This window comes from Stylophora pistillata, chromosome 1, assembly GCF_964205215.1.
Source record: "Stylophora pistillata chromosome 1, jaStyPist1.2, whole genome shotgun sequence".
NCBI lineage: Eukaryota > Metazoa > Cnidaria > Anthozoa > Scleractinia > Pocilloporidae > Stylophora > Stylophora pistillata.
The window spans coordinates 35,088,920-35,112,540 of NC_142519.1; the positions used below are offsets into that span (position 1 = coordinate 35,088,920).

The window sequence follows — 23,621 nt, forward strand, 5'->3', positions numbered from 1 at the left end:
GACCGGTCACACCCGGCGGTCAATTTCAACATGAAAAATTAAGGGATCCCGAAAAAGATTCCATTAGAACAATTGGTAAAATTTGGGACTTGGGAAGTTTCGATTACAAATGAACTCTCTTGATGGATGGACTGACCTGTTCAGCCGGCTTAACAATGAAAAGCACGGGGAAACAGATGTCGAGAGAGAACTAAAAACGAAGGGAAGTCATCCAGGGATCGAAACTTTATTCAGGGCAGAATTTCAGGACATGTTCCTTTGTTCCCATGCATACAATTCTGGTTCTTTAAACTTCACATTCAGACAGCTCCTCTGAGCCCTTTGAACCGTATTCTAACTGTGTTACAACTTAAGTAACTTTAACCGAAACTCTTTTTGCAAAATCGACCAGAGGATATGATAAGACTGTCGAAAGGCGACGTTTTGAGGGTTAATGCTCTCTCTAAACACCAGCTTTTAAAACTCTTTACGGTGGCCAATTTACATCATCAACTCAGTTGATAAAACCCCAATTACCTTGTTACTCACCACCCACGTAGCACCACAGTTTCTTTAGAAACTGACTCCCTCTATTCACTTGTCAAAAGGTGGCGACATGAATATTGTAAGTGGCGGAACAATTTTTTTCATTTTTCATCTTTCACTTTTTAACATATCTCCTGATGTAGCGGCATTGCTCCAGATCAGCCCACAGTTCTTCATTTCCGATCTTGTTTTTCATTCTCAGACTCATTCTGTGCTTTTCTTTTAGAGTTTTTTCCTTAAGTAAATGTAATGGTGGTAAGCTAGCAGGGGGGAGAACTTTAGACAACGACCTTTCACTCGATATATCTTCGCTTTTCATAACGTGTGTCGACTTCTTTCCGTGAGAGAGACTCTTCTCTGTTGTGGTTACTGGGGAAGTTGACTGTCTTGAAGGGACCTGATCAGTGACTTTAGCACCAAGGAAATATTCGAAGGGTGTCTCTCGACTTGAACCAATTCGGCTTTGTTGTGAGAGATTTCTTTCAGTTGCCAAAATTCTTCTGACATGAGAAAGACCACTGTAAGACACCGAGGAAATGTTATCGTAATCGAAACCAACTTTCTGAGAATATTTTCTTTTGTTATGAGAATTATTTTTCTCAGGGATTAGCCACTGTGAGTCAAAATTTCTTGAGAATGAACACAGGAGCTCCCGTGAAGTCGCCCAGCCGTGAACCATTTTATATTGTTCTTGCGCATCAACAGTCCCCGCAGAATAAATTTTCCGAGATGAAAGGACAGATCTGAACAGACGGGTGATGGCGTCTTTTTGTGCCTTCACAAACCTCTTTTTCTCCGCTGTTCTTTGTATATCTAATTGCTTCTGTGCCTCTTTAAGTCGCCTTTCTTCACGAGCGTTTTGCGTTGTGATTCTCTTCGTTTGAAAGCCGTCCAAAGTGAAAGGTATTTCTCCAAACTGAGTCTCCGCTCTGATCTTTGCAGTCCTGCGTTGTTGCTTCATTTGTTTTAAGAATGAATGAGGACACTGATTAATGATAAGCAATGAGAGACTAACCAATAAACAGTTCTGGATGCTGAATTTGCTTCATCGTGGCGTGCAGTCTTCCATTCGCTGTTCCTACTACACTGATTTTCAAGAAATGACCTGAACGTATTTAATGATTGACAAAATGATTTCTGATAAACAAAAACAACTGTTGGTAAACTGAGAACTGTGACCCCTATGACTTCGTGCGAGAGAACCTCCGGCACCATGGCGGAAACCACAACTGAGTTAAAACGCATTAGTTACCAAAGTATAAATATCTCATCAAAACCAGTTCGGTCAGCTCTGACTGCAATTTGATACAAAATCTTAGCCATCTTCCGACTGCATAGTACGGTATTACAGAGAGAGAATCCAAGATTATGCACTCATATATCCGTGTACGCCTCCCGGCAGTCTATCTAATATCCTTGTACTAAAAGCTGTTCACCATTTATTTTTTATCTGAAAAAATCGAAGGAAATTAGGATTCAGTTCAGGGTAAGTTGGGTAGCGACAAGAAGTCCTGAGCGGCACATTTGGAAATATGAACTGATTGATGGATAACAACTGAGGAAATATGTGGTATCTTTTTCATCTTTCTTTTTTCCATCGTGCAGAAACAGGAGAGGTACAGAGGGAAGTAGAACAAGGTTTTTGTCAGTATAAAACGCACACAATGTACTTTTGAAGGCTCACTTGTCCTACGCGATGAGTCACGCACATTAGCGTGACAGTTGATCTGACGTGGACGTACTCTCTTGTCGAGGAAGTCTGGAATTAAATTAGGAGTTAGAAGATGGCGGCTGCCTCTCTGTTTCTCTGTCGATCGTCAAGACACCTTTCGTCGAGGATTAGAGGGTTTTGCTCCAAGGTAAGTAATATAAAAAAAAAATTAAAAACTTTTATTTGAGCTAAATGAGTTTAATGCGTTTCCTGGGTGCATTTCAGGCTGTTATTGATCGTGGGGTTGTTCTCGGCGTGTTCGAGGTGGACAGCGGTCATGAAAAGAAATCTGATGAGGGTGATGTAGAAAATTTCTTCACCGACGCGGCAAAAAATTTTAACTCAAGAACTTCAGGAAAGCTCAAGGAGATGATCGAATTGTAAGAAACTACCATTTTAACTTTGTTTGAATCATTTGTTAACTTGTCACTAACTTTGGTCATTTAATGATATTAGGTGTTGTGTGACAGTATTTTATTGAAGTCATGTCCGTAGGTGCATGTCAGAAAGAGAAGGCCTTAACTGTAGATTTGACCCTCACCAAAGGTGGCTGAGATAGTGTGTATGAAGGATTACAGATCTCATGGGGGAGGGGGGATTAGGGATGCTATTGGTATAGAATCTGGGACAGAACAATGATGAAGAACATAAGCCCCTAACAATCTATTTTAAGGGAAAAGTACCAAGAAATGATTGAGATATTTATGGAATGTGTTATTGCCAATAGGTCTGGATTTAAGGGAAAAATTGGCAAATCAAAGACATACTTTGGCATTGATAAGGTGTGTAGTGTTTGAAATTTCTTCAGTTCTTGTTTTTATCTTTATAGCATTAATGAAGATAGTAGGTATTGTCTGATTGGTCAGTTCAGTTTTTAAGCCAATGCTTTAACAGGTTATAGAGTCAGCATTTGATTTGAGTGACAATTAGTTATGCCATAAAAGCAATAGAACACATTTTTCCAGGCTCTATCATGTGATAAGCCACTTGAGATGTTGGAAAGCTTACACATCACTCGCTGAGACTTGTGATATATAAGCTTTCCTCACATTCTCCCAACATCCTGCTTGGCTTCATCATGTTATAGAGCCTAGAAAAAATGTGTTCTGTTGTACAACAGATTTTGATGAATTACCACACTTTCATCCATTTCTGAAATATGTTATTTACTGCTTGCACAGGACATTCCATTATAATATATATTATTGACATGTAATGATAACAATGTTGCTATGGTGACCATAATTTTTTAACAAGGCTGTTTTACCCTTAATTGAGGAAACCTATAGTCCACTGAGATTTTCAAGGCTGAATTTTTTTTTTTTTTTTTTCATAAAGTAAACTTTTCTTTTTACGATGAGAAATTGTTTTATTTCCATTTTGGAAGTTTAAATGGTATTTCCATTAGGAGTGTAAGGTGATATTTTGATATGTGTCTTAAAATGTAGTCTTTAATTGAAATATCTCACTGATATTTATGTAATAAAAATAACATGACTCCAGGCGCAATTACCATAAGTTCAGAATTAAAAATTAAGGATGTAGAAGCACTGATCAAGAGCACTGGACTTCGTGTTGATTTCCAATGATTTATCTTTATTACAACATGCCGATGCTCAAAACTGTCAAACTAAAATACAAGCAAAAGTATCTAGTCTAAGCGACGCGAAAGGACAAAGCTGAACAATGATAGGATGCGATAAAAACACGAACACAGGAAAGGGCAAAACAACTAAACAAGAAATAAAATCGATGAAGTGAAACTAAGAAAGGTAAAAACACATGCTTACTGATTGTCCTCTTTGTATGCCTGAGTAGTTATAAATGCAGGATCCAAAAACTTCGCAGTAAACATAAACTTCGCTGACACAAAAACACAGACCATGCACACAGACAACTGGTAAAGATGCACGAGGTTCTGAAATATGATCTGACTGAAACGTCACTAATATCTAACTTAAACAGTTACAACATGTCTACCTGTAGAAATGTGTCCTCTGGTTTTAATTTTGTCTTTCATAACCTAGCAAAGGAAACAAGTGAAAGAAATTGTTACCACACCATATTGTAAATGTAATTATCCTCTACTTATACAATGAAACACATTTCAAGAGGACAGCATTTATTTTGATTTGTTCACACTCTCCTCAGTAGGCTTTAATTTTTTCTCTCTTGCTATCTTTTAGGATTACCCTTGTGTTGTTGTTGTTGGTCTGGGTAAAAAAGATATTCAGTCTGATGCAGAGACAAGTGAAGAAAAGGAACCTTCCAGTAATTACAGACAGGCTTCTGGGGGTAAGGTTTCTGTTATTACACATTTGGTAGCAGTTGGAACCAAAAGGTTTCACTGTAAATCATGAAAAACTCCACAAAAATTCACTTTCCTCCTTGTGAATCTCTGGCCTATTTGGTTCTAATTAGCAAGTAAAGAGGGAATAGGTGCAAACCCAGTCAGGGCTTGTATTTCTCATACTTTTGTCAGAAATTTGTTGTCGATAAATGAGTGAATAGTAATTTCACTGTTCAGCTGTGAAAGTCATTTTGCAATTTGTAATCATCCACAGGTCTTAATCCAATTTAGTCATGATAATAGAACACTCACAATCAGGGTGGGACTCTTATGGTACGACATATATATATACACATCAGTGTTTTTGTTTATCATAGAAAAAGGTCAAAATAAATGTAAAGAGAACCAAAATGGGTCTTGTTCAGTGGGTGTGTCTCAGATTCATTATGCAGAGGATGTGTACCCAGGTAACCTTGAGGAGAATTCTTTTGAATGACTTTTCCATGGAACTTTTTTGCACAGTTGGCGTTAAAGTTCTGAGAGACCAGGGAGTGCAAACAGCAGAAATAGATACATTTTCAGACCCTCAAGGTAAGAAAACTAAGAGCTACATTTGATGTTGATAGTACCTCATAAAAGTGCAAGAATGTTGTAATTTGTCTTCAGACGTAAACCTTTCCATGAATGAATCAGTGCAGACAGCATATTTTTGTACCAATCATTTTCAGCTGCAGCTGAGGGAGCAAATCTAGCTCTTTTCAGTTATGACACCTTGAAGTCTTCAAAGAAGTTACAAGTAGATCTCCAGCTTCATGAGCATGTGAAAGAAAATGATTTCTTGAGGTAAATACGACAGACGTAATTATATAATTATGTAAATGTGATACTAGTAATTATAATATGAAATTGGAAGTAACTGTCAACTTGTACCACTGCTATTCCATGAATATTAATTATGCTTTAGACAGTGAAATAAAGTGTATCTGGCATTTGTTATGTATTGATGACGAGCTTTTTTGTTATTTAGTTAATGAAATGTATTGTTTGTTTACTCATGATCATTATGTACTGGTATTTTGATCACATAACTCCAGCGAAAAGGAGGAAATGCATTTGTTTGCCTGGCGTAAACTTTGGCAGGATGGATTACTGTTATCTGGAGCACAAAATTTTGCCAGAGAGTTGATGGAAACACCATCCAACTTGTTGACACCAACAATTTTTGCTGATACCCTCACTGAGAGGCTGTCAGATCTAGAAACTGTTGAAGTACATGCAAGGTATGTAGCACTATTAAATCATTTTTACATGTCTCTGTGGCTAGTTTCACTGACTGTATTTTATTAAGACTAGTACTGTACCAGGCAATAGTCAGTGACCTTCATTACCTGCATACAAAATAAACTTGCATGACTTTCTAAGCATTCTATGTTGTGGTTTCCACAGCACAAACAGACTAAAGATATCAATGTTACCCTTTCCAAGAGCAGTTCCATTCCATTATAAGGTTAATCCTGGCATTTTGCAAAGTTTCCCTGTGGTAGTTTATTAATTTTTTTTAAAAAGTCTGTACTAAATCCAAGTGACTCAGGAAACCAGAGTTTATCGTGGTTTCCATGGCTTGAAGCGATAATAATTGATTATGGTACTATTCTCATGGTGACCATGAAGGGGATGCCAGTTGATTGCAGGGTTGCCTCCAGCATTTTATCGGGCTTCCTTGATGGTTAACTGGTACATCTTAATACTCTTGGGTGGAGAAGAGGCACTGTGAGGTAAAAGTAAGGTGTTTTGCCCAAAAACACAACACATTGACTGGGCCAGGTCTCCAAAACCTGGATCTCTCAACCCAGAGTCCAGGGCATTAACCATTAGAGCACCTGTCAGGTCTCCCTCTCATGTTGTTACCCATTTAAACCTCTGAAGGTACACGGACATTTAAAGAGCTCTGTCAGTGTCTTGCCTGTGAACACAACAGGATGACCATGGTCAGAGTCTAATCAGATTATTGCCTGGCTCCTATATAGAATATGTTGTAGAAATTGCTTGGTGGAGAAATCAATTTAAATTGAATGTTAATTTATGGTGAGGTTCTGTGCCCATAATGGTACTGAACAGTAGCATTTGGACTGATGAGTATCACTTTTTGTCTCCACGAGTTGTTTTTACAATGTATCATTACTTTCTAGAGATCAACGTTGGGCAGAAGAACACAAGATGGGGGCATTCCTGAGTGTTGGCAAGGGCTCAAGTGAAGCCAGTGTTTTCTTAGAAATGAAGTATTCTGGTGCTAAGGAACCAGATTCATCTCCTTTAATTCTTGTAGGAAAAGGTGACTGTTCATTGGATTTTGCATAAATCAGTTTTGTGACAATTTTAGAGTGACCTAATTACAGTCCTGAAGAAGAGCTCTTCCTAGCAAATAACTGTTTTGTTTGATGAAAATCTTTTCACCTGAATATTTCTTAAAAAAATGTTCCACTTACTATCTTAGATTCATTCTTCATGTATAATGGTATATCACAGCTATACAAGGGTATTTTTTGACTGCCAAGTTGTTGGTTTGCTGATGGGTGGGTGGGCTAATGGACTAAATTGTCAGTTGAATTTATGCTGCTTGCTCTTCAAAAAGTTAAGATTTAATTATGTTTGCTGGTCAGTGACCTGTCCCTTTTTTTCCTTTACAGGTGTGACATTTGACAGGTGTGATAAACTTTTTATTTCTTTTTTTTTTTTTTAATCTAATAACCTCAAATTTTAGTCATGGACATCTTGGATTTTATCAGTGCCATAGGTGACCTCAGTTAGTTTCTATTACTTTTTGTTCTTGTAGAGATTAGTAATGTTTATGCCTGTGTTTATTGAGCTTTTATTTTCATTTTTTTAATTTCTTTTGCTAGTGGTGGTATCAGTATCAAGCCTGCTGCTGGAATGGGGCTCATGAAAGCTGACATGGGTGGAGCTGCCACTGTCAGTGCATCATTTGAAGCCATAGCAAGGCTACAAGTGCCAATCAATGTCATAGCTCTTGTTCCTTTGTGTGAAAATATGCCATCAGGAAGTGCTAACAAACCAGGAGATGTCATAACTGCAATGAATGGGAAGACCATTGAGGTAATTCAGTGAAATGGTCTGTGTGTATAGGATCGTGCTAAAGGAACTACTGAAGCAGGGAAAACATTATTTTCCTTTGCCAGAGGAAAGTTTCAGTAACGGGACAATGTTGAGCAAAAACGTGAGACCGGAAACGATAAACAGGAGGTCATAAGGCTAAATCGGGAGGCCTGGAATCTCTGGAAGTTTTTTGTTTCAGAGCTGTTTAGATTATTTTGGGTCAAGTATTTTCCCGTTTGGCCCGAACCAACTGTTGACGCGAGCAACGTCTTATCTACCAATCAGATTGCGACATTACTGCCAATTGTGGTGAAAATGGTAATACTCAGTATTCTAACCCATTTTTCGTAGGTTGATAACACTGATGCAGAAGGAAGGCTTATTCTTGCCGATGCTCTTTGTTACGCCAGTAAATTCAACCCTCGTGCCATTATCGATGTGGCTACACTCACTGGTAACTGTCTCAATCATTTAAAATTATCACTTTAACACGTGATTTGCGAGAACAGATAAAGTTGGGGGACATCCATAGGTTTTAACATCTTGCCTCGCGTCAGTCACAGTCTTTGAAGTATTATTTTAAGCTTTAAGGGTTCATGTTATCAACATGTGCGAGATCTCACTTTAATTGTACGGTCTATCCTTTTACTTATGTGTTTAGCATGAACCAAAGTTTTTAAATACTAACACAGTTTCTTACAGGGGCGATGGATATCGCTTTAGGACAGGGAGCCACAGGCGTTTTTACAAACTCTTCAACACTGTGGAACTGTATATTTCAGGTAAAGAATTCCAGTATTAATACAGAGGCCTTCTTAATTTTTCGGGCCGGGGACGCAGTCGAAAACTCTTGCAGCAAACGTGAGGGTGTTCTTTTGCGCTTTCTTTCCTTTCACTCTTAGATTGAGGAATGCTAAGTCTTCCTTCTGTTCAGGCTGCCTAAAATGAGACAAACTTCAATCGATGGCGTCGTAGGGCGGGGGTGTTAAAGGTTCCCTTTTATCAAAATATAGCTAATAAAGTTCTCCTTTGCAATTATCATGCACCGCAACCCTTCCTTTAGAAATTCTCTAATTAAATACTGCTTAAAGTCTGTTGTCAGGAAACCCGTAGAGTTTTTTTGTTGTTGTTTTACGTTCATGCAGGCTGGGTTTAATTGCGGGGAGAGAATGTGGCGGATGCCATTATACAAACACTACACTGAACAGATTAAGTCTGATGTGGCTGATTTAAGAAACACTGGGAAAAAGAGGTAACATGGAAGAATTACAGATAGATAGGAATTGGGAGAAGACTTAGAGAAGCTGGCGTGAGAGGGGGCGTGACTTTAGGAAAAAGGAGGACGGGTTGGTTCATTGGAGAGGAGAAGAGAAGAGCTTAATAGGTCTTTTAGCAAAAAAATGCTTAGAACTTAAATGAGGCTGACATGGCAGGAACTGGATTAACTAGTTGGAGAAAAGAAAGGAAACCCAGCGAAATCTGTGTGGAGTTTGCCGCCCTTGATATCAGTAATAATAGTGCTTGAAACACTACGAACTTAATGGTTTATCTTCCTTTCATACTGGCCCCAAAAACTTTACGAAGCTTATTTTCCACACATCCACGAATCGACGCCTTTTAAACGATGAAAGACTTCGATTCTCTTGTTTTAACTAGGGTTGTTAAAATGTGTGAATATGCTGAATGATATATTTGGCGAGTTTTGGGTAAAAACAAGATGTGATTTTAACTGTCAGCATCCCAAGGACCCGTTTTCTGTTTGCGTTCATTGGCACGTCAAATTAGTATTGTTTGTTTCGTTAGGTCCGCTGGCTCGTGTACTGCAGCAGTTTTCCTCAAGGTAATTGTGAATAAACTTTGCTTCAGTGTTTATCACTTAAAACTAAAGCTTCAAACGTATCCTTATTTCGATTCGAGAACGAAGTTTTTCAAATTGAGGACTAATAATCCTCTCCGGACAGGAAATATTTCGTTTTTTTATTATTATTATTTAACAAATGGTAAACACCACAGCGTACACTATTGAGTTATGGATGCACGCGGGGGGTTGCTAAGCACGAAAGAAGCGTAAGAGTCGCTCGAGGCGATAGCCGAGAGCGACTCTAGCTTCTTGAGTGCCTTGCAAACCTCCCAAGTGCATCCATAACTCAATAGTGTACGCTGTGGTGTTTACCATTTGTTTTATAACATAACATTGATACATTGTAGCTAAAGAGTTCCCTTTTATTTAATAAATCTTACGCGACCAGAAAAAACAAGCGCGCGCGGAAAAATAGTCTTTGCATTTGCTCACGTCAGCAGCGTACACCCATGGGCAAATGGGGGACGCTAAATTGACCAATCAGAGCGCGCGCTTTACTTTGGTTATGTTATGATATTATTTAGCAACACAAACCCTTATTACATTAAGTATAACCCATCGCATCATACTGGGTAAGACTAGATTAACATGTCAGAGAGACTGAGAAATGGACGTTAGACGAGACGGACGCCTACTTCTGGGAAGAAAAGATTGTAAACGGGAATTCGCGTTGCGAATTTGCTGTTGTCCTATCAGTATTTAGATATAAAGTGGTCTGAAAGCTGTAGTTTTTTTGTAGGAGTTTGTTGACGCTAAACATTGGGCTCATTTTGACATCGCCGGGGTGATGGACAACAGTTCGAATGCAATCCCATATCTCAACAAAGGCATGTCAGGTGAGGTGTTTCAGAAAGTTGCCCACTTATCGGACGATTCAACCATGTCAGCTGCAACCTGCAAACCGCGTGATATGTCTGCGGCACAGCTTCATTAACCTAGAATAATACTGATGAATAAAGGCTGATAGTTTCGAAAGAAACTGTTTGGGGCTGCGTCGGTGGGAGTAACGAAATAATTTGGATATATCAACAAAGTTGAAATGGTAAATTAGCCACCGTAATGATTACAAAAGCTGACGTTTCGAGCGTTAGCCCTTCGTCGGAGCGAACGGCTAACGCTCGAAACGCTCCGACGAAGGGCTAACGCTCCGACGAAGGGCCAACGCTCCGACGAAGGGCTAACGCTCGAAACGTCAGCTTTTGTAATCATTACGGTGGCTAATTTACCATTTCAAGTTTGTTGATATATCCAAATTACTAGAATAATACTGCCTTGAAAGGGAAGGATGTTGTACGAGGTTTGGTTTGCAATTTTAAGAAACACTACGGGTCTGGGTTATTAAACTCTGAGGAAGCCCCAAATCATTACATATTCCACCTGTTCTCTGGACCGCTAATTTTGTGAGTAACTTTTCTTGTCTTCTCTTCTTATCATCATTAATGAACAGTGAAATGGGTAGATTTAAAACAAGTCTGTACCCTTTTCCTTCGTCACATTACACGATTTTATATTAACGTTAGTTCATCTAATTCCTCACAGGTCGACCAACAAGAGCCCTTGTGGAAATCGCTCGAAAACTCGCAGTCGACAACTCGAATTAAAGCACTGAAGTCCACCTGAAGAAAGCATGACACATAACTGAATATGTTATCGCGAAAAGAATTTCACGAATAAGGAAAATAGAACGTTCACCCGTGATCTTGAACCACCCATATATAAAGCGCGGAAAAATAAGGTTCTCTGTTGCAAATCAAATCTTGTGGGAGACACTTTCCAACGCACTTACCGTGCTTTAAAGTTTAGTGAACTAATTTTGCCGCGAACACGAGAGCGTTAATGTTCTTGGTAGTATCTTTTAAAACCTGAAGATTGTCTTAGCTGGTTTTGAAATATGAAAAACCAAAGATGGTTTATCAAAGAACACAACAATTACCAAGGGAGACTTCGTTACGGGGGTTTGAATTTAATCTGTCTTCAGGACTACAGCTGCACCCCAAAGTAAATTAAAACTTAACATATAAGTAAATAATAACGGAGATGTGCAGACTTACGACAAGATTGAATTACGAGCAGCAAATATAATAATGTAAACTTCATTAAATACTCTTTTTCAAACCTTAATATAACATATTTCTTCTAAAGCATCATCAGATCAAGTCTCCGCTTGTAGATAAGTTACAGCTTTATAGAAAGAATAACAAGAACGATGATATTGTTACTTTTTCTTCCAATAACCTTTGACAACTTTTTGTCACAGTAACTAAACTATTTAAAGTAATTGTCTTGCAAGTGCATTCTCGTGCAAATATGGCCTCTCTGGAGAGCCTAAACCTTTCATTGAATGCAAATTAGAAGCTCTAGTACCCTATTAAGATTAAGTACCCAGAGGCTCCAGTACTCCTTTTTATTCAGTACCTAAGGGTACCCTACTTAAGAGGCTGGAATACACTAAACGTCTATAAGTATAGGTAATCGCATGGGGTCGAGCAAAATTAAGGATTAATATCACTTGTGTTTTCGGAAGTTGCTGAAATTGCCCTCGTCGCTGCGCGACTCGGGCAATTTCTGCAACTTCCGAAAACACAAGTGATATTAATCCTTAATTTTGCGAGGAACCATGTGATTGCTTGTTTATAATATAAGGGGCAAAATGTTTTCTTACTGATCTCGCGCAAAACGGGACGCCATTGTTGCAAAACAAACAGAAATTTCTTTACCTTGGTAGCCGTTGCTAAGAGATTTTCAGCCAACCTTTTTCAAGTAATTTTTCCCGGGGCAATTACAAAAATTTAGAAAAAAATGCCCTCTGTCTTGACCAATCACAATTCAGTAATTTTGCCCCTTATATGATAACAACAGCTACGACTATTTAGTCATCATCGTCTTCATCTCTCTCAATTACCAAGGGAGTCATAAAGAACTGGGCTACGAATCTGCCTGAGTCACGCAATCCTTCATATATGTCGTCTCGCCCCAGTCCAATCCGTGGTTTAACCTTAGCACCGTCGATATAAAGTCTCTTGGCGCTGACAGTCACGTAAGGCGGACCGTTTTGTAAGCGTCCTTCAAATGTGATCTGAGAATGAAAATGTAGAGGAAGGAGACAGTGATGTAACACTGCTATAATCTTAAAGGGGTTCACGGGAGAGGCAAGTTTGCAGGCTTTTACAGTACATCGATTTAACCTTGAACAGTTCCTCAGGAGAGCGAAAATGGTCCTCGATACCAAGGGCAAAACAATAATGATAAAGTTATAGAGGTCTGCACCTGGAGACACATTCTTAGTTCGACATACGTGGATGATGAACTGCTAATGATTGGCAAGGAAAGCAGCAATGTGGCTTGTATCGAACTCAGATTATCTGGGGCCACGAGGGCCATAAGCTCATCAGTTTCATTACTGTCATATCTTACCCTCTCAACCCCTCGTTAAATAAAGCCCACAACTACTACTTAACTATACTTCATTTGTCACATTTTCAGTTAGAAAGTTTCATAAAAGCGAAGAACTAAGGATCATAAGGAAAAAAAAGACATACAATTTGAATGTGTTCGTTGTACCTGTGTGTACTTCTGTAAAGTGACCATGGTATGGTAGAAGCGATGCTTCACTGTAACTTGAATCACTTCACTGCTGTATGACTTGGAATCTGTCATGTTCACCCCAACAGAAAACGTGTACCTGTCAAAAGTTCGAAGATGACACGGTCCTCTCGCCCTTGGGAGCCACGAGCTTTTCTGAGGAGGACTATAGATGGAGTGAAAAAATAAAAGAGAAAAAAACGTCGGAAATTGTTTAGTGAGTTTATGAGACAAAAAGTAAAATCTGAGTGGCCAGTTTTTATTTTGCGGTCGGATGCTATCATTTAAGCCAGAGAGAACTAGTTCTGATCACCATGGACGTAAGAGGTAGCTTCAGGGGTGAAATTTACGTACTCTTTTCCTGACAGTTTTATTTTTGTGAGTTAAACTAAGAACTATGCTGGGTGAAATAACTTACTTGGACTCCACATTAATGAGTGAAAATAAGAGGACTAACATCTTGGAGTCAGATTCACGGTAAAGTTTGTAAACGAACATTTTGTGTTGTGCTTTTAACCAGTTATCTTAGGAAAAAAGTTAATAAGATTACGAAGGCGGTGGAGCGAGGGGCCTAAATGAAATTGGGAACGGGGGGGAGGGGAAGAACTCCTTTGTTTCAGAACTAACGTTAGCGTCGCAGAAAGTTAGCTTGGCAAAATATTCATTCTCGTTATCTTTTCACATATTGTTTCCTGATGATCGCGCGCTCAGCAAACTTAAACGACACAAGGACAATTATTGTCAAAGTTGCAAAAAAGTTTGCTGTTGCCAACAAAGTAAGCAGAAGGCTTTAAATGCGATGAGTATGGTCGTGTACTTAGATTGTTTCACCACAAGCCCCTCTCTGTTTCAAAACGTTCTGTCGCCTCTGGTTTATCCAATACCCTTTCCATGCTGTCCATACAATTTCCAGCTGCTAATCATATGCATGCTACACGTATGGACACAATTTCCACGTATATTATAGTTATTTTAAGTACATAAGTGTGACAGAGTAGTTCTTTGTCTGGTTATTCATTCAATCTAAAACGTGTTTGGTGATCACTTTGTCAAATAGTTACCGTGCCTCTGCTCGACAGTAGACCACAGATGACGTCACACTGTGGTAAGAACGAAAAAAAGTGGCACACAAGGCGCAGCGGATGGTAACATAGACTCTATTTGTTTCATATAATGAAAAAGCTACTTTGTTTTTGTTAACAGTGATGCCATCTATGCATCTGTCCCCCAATAGATCTACTAATTACTAGATTACTAATGCCAGAATGTTTGTATAATTCAGCTCATTATCTTAATGTAGAACAGCAAGTAATGTAGATGTTAACCATTCTAACCTGGAAACATTGTCAGCTTCTCCTCCTCCAAGAAGGCACTTGAAAGTCGGGCGCAGAAACACAGGCAGGATTGCTAACAGGTTTCTGAAACGATTTTCCAGTGAGGTTACCTTGACATAAGCCACAGTTCCAGTCCAGTTCACTGACTGACCTTGTAATTCAGAGCACTGTATCTGTACTGATGCCAAGTTAACGTTTTCACTCTCCCTGGCCTCCAGTCCACACGTTTTGGAATACTCTGCCCAAGTCAGAGACTTATGGGTGTCATATAGAGAGGGAACAAAATTGACAAAAACAATAGGGACCAGAAGGCATAACACTGCTAGGCCCGCCACCACCATGAGCAGTTTCTTCTTTCGTCGCAGTTTGTCCAAATAGGGAGTTTCCAGTTTGGAGTAATAGAAGAACGCTGATGTAACCGCAAGGATGATTGCAGTTACAGCAAGTTTCAACGCGATGTCAAGAGCCATAAACCACTTCACAAAATAAGCGATTGTAAGACCAATGGTGAATAGGAACAGCAAGGGTAGCATGGTGACAAAAATGACCCACCCCACTGTGGCACGAAGCAGACTCGCCCACGAGGTGAAATGGAACAACTCTGTAAACAGCTGACACCAGAGTAGGCATACTACGTGAGGGACAAGAACTTTATATATACCTCGCCAAGAGTGACGGCCAGCCATGATGATGAGTAAAACGAGGATGACCACGTGAAGAAGGGAGGGGAGGCTGATTTCTAATTCCAACCCAGAAGGCAGCGGTACTACATAGAAAAATCGAAAAAGGAAAAAGTTAAAACCAAAATACTTTATTCTTAAGAACACAGAGAGGTGAGTAACACTTACCACTAAAGATGGGATAGCACAGGACACCCAAAACTCGTACATTCTCCAGGCTGCGTAAACCCGTTGTCAATAGCTTGAGGAGAATAGTGTATAATGCATAGTCAGCATATTTGTCGGGCAAACCTCTGAAAGATGAGACTAGTTCAAATACAAATACAGTTAGTAAATGATACACTAGTACAAAAAACTTGCTTCAAATCCCAGGATATAATTTCCTGACCAATAACTAGTGTCAATGACCATGTTATCATGTAAGACAACCAAATATATGCGATAATATGAGGTTATCGTATCACTCAAGTGCAAAATCTCTCAGAGGTTTTTATCTCTGCTGAAAAACTGCAGACTGAAGTACCATAAAATCCAGGCATGCTGGGGTAGGAGTTGGAATGACAGGTACTCCCTGAAAACTTTGCTGGGAACTCTTATCCAAATTGACAACAAACTGCTAAATAATTTTTCTTTCATGATTGTTATTTCAAACCTAGCTGACCCAAAAATCATTACTGGCACTATTGAAGGGTTTTAGGAACAATTATGGTGGAGGAAGGGCCTAATAAACTTGTTTTATGGAAAAAATTATTTAATATATTGTTAACAACAATTTATTGATTTTAAGACCAGAATGTAAATGTTACAGTCAACACATATAAATTCAAAATTCAAAGATCAGCTCCATACATGTAGGATCAGCCATACCCTCTAATAAGCTACACATCTACCTAAATCTTGGACAAAAGATGTAAGTCAGGGAATTCACCAAAAATTCCAAATTTGACTTTACCAAATAAAGGAATAAAAAAGTGCCAAATTCACCTGTGAAGAAAAGAGCCACCAAAGCCATTTCAGAACATGGGATCCACTGCTTGTCACAAAGTGGAAGAACTGCCACTGCTATCAGCAAAACAATGAAGAAATACACATATGGAGCTGAAGATTTCCACATAAATGTCCTTTCTGTCTCTTGTGCATCAAGTCTTGGATCAAATCTGGACAAAATTATCAGTTTTAATTGAAATTATTATTTTATTGTAACAAAATGATATGGTTACCGCACATCATTTACATTTAAAATATAATAAAAGTAGATTGTGGCTGTTAATTAATGTTGGTGGAAATGAAAACTGTATGTCATCATGTTGTACAATATTGTTGATTTTCAGAATCATGAACGGATCTTCAAAACATGGGGATTAATTTTTTTTAATATCACTTTGATAACATGCAGTTACAATTAACATATGGCCCAGCCACCTGACCAATCTCTAAAGCTTGAGTATAAATTATTAGATAGAAAATTAGATCACAGAATTGGAACTAGCTGGTGCTGGAGTTTTCATGTGGAACCTAAATTTTTCCTGGTCTCATTATTAATATTTTCCTTTTACAACACGCATAACATAAGAATTCTCAAGGCTGTACAAACAATAAAGACAGCTGAGAGTATTGCTTACTTTTTCATGAGCTCTGAAACACCCTGTAGCTTCCGCAAAGCTTCTCTACCATAAAACATTTGAAGTGAGAACACCACCATAGAAATGAATGAAATGTAGAACACAACCAATGGCACAAGAAACCACAGGAAATCTCCAGTAAGATTGCTATAGATGTATAGAAGGAACAGCATGTATATCTGGGATGTTGGAATCAAGGACTTCAAAAAACTTGATCCTTCCTTTGAAATCTTTACCAGAAGGAAGTGCTTGGCTGATTCAAGGGATTGCTGTGGAAACTGCACAATCTAGATAAAAGAGAGTAATTGAAACTAAAAACAGAACAAGGAATGTTATAACTCACAGTTACCTGATAATAATTATTACAATCATTTATAACACAACACTGACCTCAGAATCAAACAAGCTGTAATAAAGTGTTATATCAAGTTTGTTTTAAGTTTTATAGGATGGTGTATTTCCAAAAAGTATGCCCCAGAAACTATAAATTAATTGATATTTTTGCCATTAAAAGTTCTACAATGAAATTGTGACAATTAAGGTGTTGCATGATTCTAAATTCAACTACAGACACCACCACTATAAATCTTGCTGAGCAATTACCTCTACAATTTATTTCATCTATTTGTCATCTGTTTAAACAACAGTTCATTGCTATGTACATTAAAGATATTTCAACATCCTTTGACATCACAAAACTTTTATAGAGGGAGGTTATATTTATAAGGCCTGCCTCTACCTACTCTTTGTCAAAATTGAACTAATCACAAGGCAATAAATCACAATAATTCATGTAAACTAAACTTCTGACAATCTTGATCCTAGAAGTATGGACTGTGTTCTTATTATGGCTGGTATTATTCTTGGCTCTGACCGGTAAATTCATCAGTGGGGTCTCTGTAGCTCAGTGGCATGAGCCTAGGATTACTAAATCCCATGGTCTGAAGGTTTGAATACACACCCGTGATGAATGAGTGATGGTTTGTGATGAATTTTGAGTAACATTTCTCAAGAATGAGAGATTAAGATGACAAAACCCAAATTAAGTGACAAATTTTTTAATAATTTAATCTAGTTGTCACCGGACTTATAACTGTATGCTTCTTTAATGCAATTACCTTTTCTAGCACAGACGCTTTTTGAAATTTTTCCATGTCCTCTTTACTGAGAAGGATAACAACTTCTGGTACTTCACCTCTGGCATATGCCAAAGCAGTGTCCTTCAGCTCACTCAGAGTAAATTCATTCTGTCCACCAACTGTCAAAGCGTTCATCAACAAGCTCATGAGGCCTAAGTCTTGTTCTATTTTTTTCTGGTCTTTCTCCAAATCTTCAATAGAACTGGTATCCTGACTTGCAGTCTCTTTTTCCTTAAGAAAGTCAATGTGTAATTACCAAAACTATAAATTTCAGGGCTCGACACTAACTTTTCAACTTACTAGCCAAGTGGCTGGTGACATCTTAGATGCTACGACAATGTCTGTTAATTCATTTACTTGCCAAACTGGCTAGTGGAAACCGAAAACCATTAACCAAAACTGACTTTCTACTAGTCTGTGGCTTAAGTGGGCCACCATTTAGTGTCGAGCCCTGTAAATGATGGATATTTTCTTACATTCAGATATCAGAGCACACCATCATAGACTTTTTGACTTCTTGTATCTTTGAAACTAAGGAATAAAGCTCAAATTTAAAAGGGTTCATATTATCAATTAATTAATAGAATAGCAGTAGAATCCACTTTCTATTGTTTACCAGCATAATTTATGTTTACGAGAACATGAGAAAATTTTGTAAAACATGAGCGGGAGGCAATTAACTCACTAACTTATTCTTGCTTTCTCCTTACATCCCAAGTGGGTTTAACTACTCTGGTAAACTGATTGAAAGTGTGGTCTACTGCTTTTATAAAAATAACTATGATGCATGGCTTTACGGATGAAATAAGCAATAGGGCTTTGACAAATCAGGGTGCTTGTAGGCTATCTCAGTTATTTTTAATTATACACTGTAATAAACCTCTAAATAAGCTGGGTGGATCAATCTGCCAGTGAAGAGATGAATCCACATGAAACAACTCCCACAGGGATCAACAAACGCTTTTCATTCCACTAATTTATTCGTTTTTTTCTCGTTGCCATGTTCCCACCAATAACGTAGCTCCATTTTCTGCCTTTCAAAGCACACACAACCCACAATTCCTCTATTCGCTCCGACAAAGGGCTAACGCTCGAAACATCAGCTTTTGTAATCATTACGGTGGCCAATTTACCATTTCAACTTTGTTGGTATATCCAAATCATAAAGGAGACCTGGGTTCAGGTTAGAGCCACATAACTGTTCCAGATACAAAATGAATCTTGTTGAATTAATTCAAAATCATACAATTCAAATACCTTGAGTTTTGCCTCTGCTTTCTTCAGAGCCTCATCAATATCTTGAAGAGCAAGCTTGTCTTCATCATTCTTTTTCATAGAATTATAAAGGACTTCTACAGCGTGTTGAAGTCTTTTGTCCTCTTCTTTTGTATTGACACACCACATCACTTCATGTTCATTCTCTGCATCAATTCCCTCTCTGTCCTTTAGACATTTTGCTAAGGTAGCTGTGGCTTCCTCGTTTCCTTGTTTGGAAATTCCAATTAAAATGTTGACCGCCTCCTCTTTTTTGTCCAAGGTTGACGATTTTAGCAGCTCCTCAGCGTGAGATATTTTTCCTTCCATGAGTATGGTCAGCAGCGTGTGATATAATTGGGTTTCTAAAAAAATTGCAGCTCAAACTCCTTAACCTGTTTTGAAACAAGTTTTAATTAACATTCAAATCCTTGGTGTTCGGTCTTTTCGTCCAAGAGTCCTTTCGTCCAAATCTTTTCATCCAAAAAGTCTTTTTGTCCAAAAGTATTTTCATCTTAAGTCTTTAAGTCTTTCCGTGAAGCAAATAAATAACTATAATATTATATTTAACAATTATTCCATGAGTGTGTGTTGGATATGAGATGATAGATAGCCAATGAGGCACGTAGCGCCGAGTTGGCTATAATCATCTCATATCCAACAAGCACGAGTAGAATAACTGTTTTATTAAAAACGCCCCCAAGATATTACACAAATCTCACCAATTCTTAAGTTTTTTTAGCTTTTAATTTTAAGCTTACCATATTAATTTGTAGATTATGGTATATTGGCTCATATACCATATAATGGCTAAGCTAATAGAAATTCTTGAATTGCATAATCCAATGATCCAGTTTTTAAAAATATATTATAGATAAGGCTATATAAAGAACTTATCAGTGTGAGCCATTGCCCATTTGGTTCACCAATCTTCGTTTACGAATTCAACATCATGAATTTAATACACAGAGAATGAATGAAGTTGTAACGCAATATAATTTATTAAATAGTGGCTAAAATAAAAACTTGCTTGCCGTTTAATTATTTCACGCGAAAGAAATGGGAATATTAGGCTCATTGTTAAGCGTCTAATGAGCGTAAAAGGCAACGAAGTGTAACATCACTACATGTCCGACATACCCAAATGGCAGTGGCTTGCAACTAGTGCTTTGTATAGCCTTATCTATAATAATTTTTGTATTTTTAAAAACTGGATCATTGGGTAATGCAATTCAAGACTATTTATTGGCTTAGCCATTATATGGTATATGAGCCAATATACCATAATCTACAAATATGGTAAGCATATGCATTAGCTTAAAATTAAAAGGAGCTAGAAAACATAAGATTTGGTGAGATTTGTGTAATATCTTGGGGGCGTTTTTAATAAATCAGTTATTCTACTCGTGCTTGTTGGATATGAGATGATTATAGCCAAAATGCATAATAACAAAAGTTATTTATTTGCTTCAACAAAAAACTTAACAAGTAAACAAACAGACTTAGGTGAAAATACTTTTGGCCGAAAAGACTTGGACGAAAAGACTTTTGGACAAAAAGACTTGGATGAAAAGACTTCTGGACGAAGACAAAGAGACTGTAATTCAAATCCTTTACCTAACTCAGTAAAGAAATTTTGACATACCTTTTCTCAAAAGCTACATACACCACGTGTCCAGCGGAATTAACAAAGCCCTATGAGTTACGACTTTATGCTGCTGTTATCTACCTGCAAAACTTTTGATAAAATATGAAGTACATATTAGGTGACTTCTAAGAAGGAATTGCGGTCGTTTCACCAACGACTCGTTCATCAACATGTTAGGTTGATTCACCAACATCCTACTGGTCAATTTGCCAACGTCAGATATCCAAGACTAAGGAAAAAAAAGTTGCTTATTGATGTTTAGAATGCAATCCTGATCCTTGAGTCACTGCCAGTTTCGCTTGACTGACTTCAGATCAATTTGCATGTTTTGCAATGGTAAAGGCATCTTTAAAAAGAGAGTGTTAATAACTATTGTGCCCGAGGCTTTGTCTCATTAAACGGCAACCAACATAAAATAAACAGAGCTAGGCAGGTAAAAAAATTTGATCCTGGAAATTACCTCTTTGTGAAAAGAAAGGAAAGAAAACTGCGTGCGTGTCTCTTTTCAACCATTGATGCAAGGATTGTAAAGAAACGCTGTTGTTGTCAAGCCTCACGGAACAAAGTAAGTGTGATTTCACACCTTCTTACTTTTGAGCGATGTCGCTTTTTGGACAGGACTAAGTGGCTGCAAAAGAGTAAGGTGGAAGAACAGAGTAACACACAACTGCAAGTTGGTCATTTCTTTCTCATATTGTGGTAGCTCCTAAAGGAGCTGTTTTTTTTTTTTTATGGGACCTACCCAGTGGTAAGTCACTGAACTGTAGTCTACTTGTTGATGACTCTGGGTTTTGCCCAAGTTAGCCTTGTGCACTCCTTGGGCTTCTTCTGGGCTTCTTCTGGGCTTCTTCTGGGCTTCTTCTGGGCTTCTTCTGGGCTTCTTTATTCCGCTCTCGGCAGAATGAGACCTTATCTTTTATAACTGCATGGCAGGTTATAAATGGTGTTAACGAAAACGAGAGAAGGGGAAAAAAATTTGTTTGTCGCTTGCGTTCGCCGCCGTGTTTAAAGAGCTGTTTAGATCACGTCCAAAAGCATCTCTCCAATGAAGCGCTAAGTTGTTATGAAACGGACAACAATAACCAACATAAGTCACACCTACCACCTATCATCTGAGTTTGCTCTTGAATGCACGTGCAGGAAAATAAATGACAACACACACAAGTGAAGGCAAACTTTTATTTAGACGTTAGCGAATTGACAAGTAGGACGTTGGCGAATTGACATAGGATGTTGGCAAATCAACCTAACACGTTGGCGAACGAGACATTGGCGAACAAGACGTTGGCGAATGAGACGTTGGCGAATGAGACATTGGCGAACGAGACGTTGGCGAACGAGACGTTGGCGAATGAGACGTTGGCGAACGAGACGTTGGCGAAACAACTCGGTGGCGAAACGACCGGATACTCTAAGAGGTGTAAAACCTGCTAGGAAGTGAAAACATACAGAAAAATATTTGCCATACCTATTTAGACCCAGTGCGATCTGGATGTAACAGAAAACACTGCTGCTGGTCCGTGACAATTATTAGTAATTTTAATCAGTCAACTTGTATAGCGATCAGCTTATGTTACTGTGCTGCTGAAAAGATTCCAGATTCAAGCATGTTCACGTCGCAGATCAATAGCTTCACATCTTTATTTCGGACTTTCCAACCAACTGTTCACCCTTCTAAATCCACCTTAAATAAACTCGCATCATTTAAGAACATTTTTAAAACAAATGGTCTAGGTAATACATTCAATCTTCTGATGGGTGTATCCCCGGGCATTCTTGCATCCCATGAATGACAGTGAGGTGAGATCGATCTGGCTGTTCCGTTCCGACTGCACTAACTCCGTTGTTCGCGTTACCCTACATTTACATTTTTTCAGTTAGCAAAATCAATGAGGCATTCGATTAGATATCCAACTTTCATAAACCTACGCAGAGTGCAGTTCGTAATTACAACGGTTTATAAACACGTTTTCACTTACCCCTCAGTTCGGACTACACTTCCGCCATGTTGTTTTCAAATTGCCTTAGCTGGACCCCAGCGATATGGTTTGTCACGCCAGAAAGTATTGCGTGACAACGGTGTAGATGCCTGTCGTTAAGTTGGTGGAATATGGCCCCCTGACGTCTAACAAGTCACAATTTATAAATGTGAGAGAATCCCCAGCCTGCAGACCAGGCATAATTTTTTTTCGTGCTTTCCAGGCCCCAGTTGTTCGAACTACTAAAGCCAAGGAGGGACTTCCGGCTTCGGAGGTCTGAAGTCGGAAGTCCGAAGTCGGAAGTCCCGCCTCGGCTTTAGTGGTTCAAAGGTTGGATAACTTTATCCGGTGGATAAGCCCTTGTCTGCTGGATAGCGCAGTACGTTTTGTTATCACTTATCCGCTAGATAGCGATTTATCCGTCGGATAGCATTATCCGCCCTTTGAGGTAAGCTCGAGTCGCGTGAGAAAATAAGCGCAAAAAAAAAAAAAAGAAAGAAAAAAAGTGCCACATTCCAAGCAGTGCAGTTTACACAACACGAGCACCTGAATCTGTCCCACCATTCAATTGGATAGTAGAAAGGCTACCTTGAGAGGCAGAATGGGGGAAGAGAATCAGATGTCGATTGAAAGTGACTGTTTGAAATGTTTGATATACATGCAAAATGAAGGATTGAACGTTCCTGGGGCTTTTCCCTTTTTGAATATTTTCCCGCCCGCCAAAATATTCAAAAGGGGAAAAGCCCTGGGAACAAGGTTGCTTTCCCTAGGGCTAGATACAAATAGAAAAGAAGCTGCAAGGAGCAGAGCACTGTATTTTGGGCACCACAAAAAAAAAATTATAGGTTACCTCCCACTACTTATCATCTCAGCCCCTAAAAA

The 23,621-nt window shown here is 38.6% G+C and overlaps 2 protein-coding genes across 9 annotated transcripts; one reads left to right on the forward strand and one right to left on the reverse strand.

Annotated features, from left to right (window-relative positions):
- Positions 1 to 2,263: 2,263 nt before the first annotated feature.
- On the forward strand, positions 2,264 to 11,645 carry LOC111326321 (cytosol aminopeptidase). Its single transcript, XM_022930291.2, has 16 exons — positions 2,264 to 2,384; positions 2,462 to 2,616; positions 2,964 to 3,018; positions 4,423 to 4,531; positions 5,049 to 5,117; positions 5,255 to 5,369; positions 5,621 to 5,806; positions 6,716 to 6,858; positions 7,214 to 7,229; positions 7,427 to 7,640; positions 7,992 to 8,094; positions 8,343 to 8,422; positions 8,786 to 8,892; positions 9,444 to 9,480; positions 10,241 to 10,337; positions 11,041 to 11,645. The coding sequence occupies exons 1-16, from the start codon at positions 2,310 to 2,312 to the stop codon at positions 11,100 to 11,102; spliced, it is 1,623 nt and encodes a 540-aa protein (XP_022786026.2). The 5' UTR covers positions 2,264 to 2,309; the 3' UTR covers positions 11,103 to 11,645.
- Positions 11,579 to 22,930, reverse strand: LOC111326278 (wolframin). Of its 8 annotated transcripts, none has more exons than XM_088729398.1 (10): positions 22,740 to 22,930; positions 20,758 to 20,849; positions 19,116 to 19,477; positions 17,838 to 18,089; positions 16,720 to 17,006; positions 16,082 to 16,254; positions 15,266 to 15,403; positions 14,418 to 15,183; positions 13,063 to 13,249; positions 11,579 to 12,577 (listed from the first exon to the last, which is right to left on the reverse strand). In XM_088729398.1, exons 3-10 carry the CDS (start codon positions 19,440 to 19,442, stop codon positions 12,371 to 12,373), a joined length of 2,337 nt encoding a protein of 778 aa, XP_088585524.1. In that variant the 5' UTR covers positions 19,443 to 19,477; positions 20,758 to 20,849; positions 22,740 to 22,930; the 3' UTR covers positions 11,579 to 12,370. The 8 variants fall into 8 exon arrangements, with proteins under 8 accessions (XP_088585524.1, XP_022785975.2, XP_022785976.2 ...); XM_022930240.2 differs by having other exon boundaries at positions 19,116 to 19,507; positions 22,740 to 22,929; XM_022930241.2 differs by lacking the exon at positions 22,740 to 22,930 and adding an exon at positions 22,229 to 22,726.
- Positions 22,931 to 23,621: the final 691 nt, after the last annotated feature.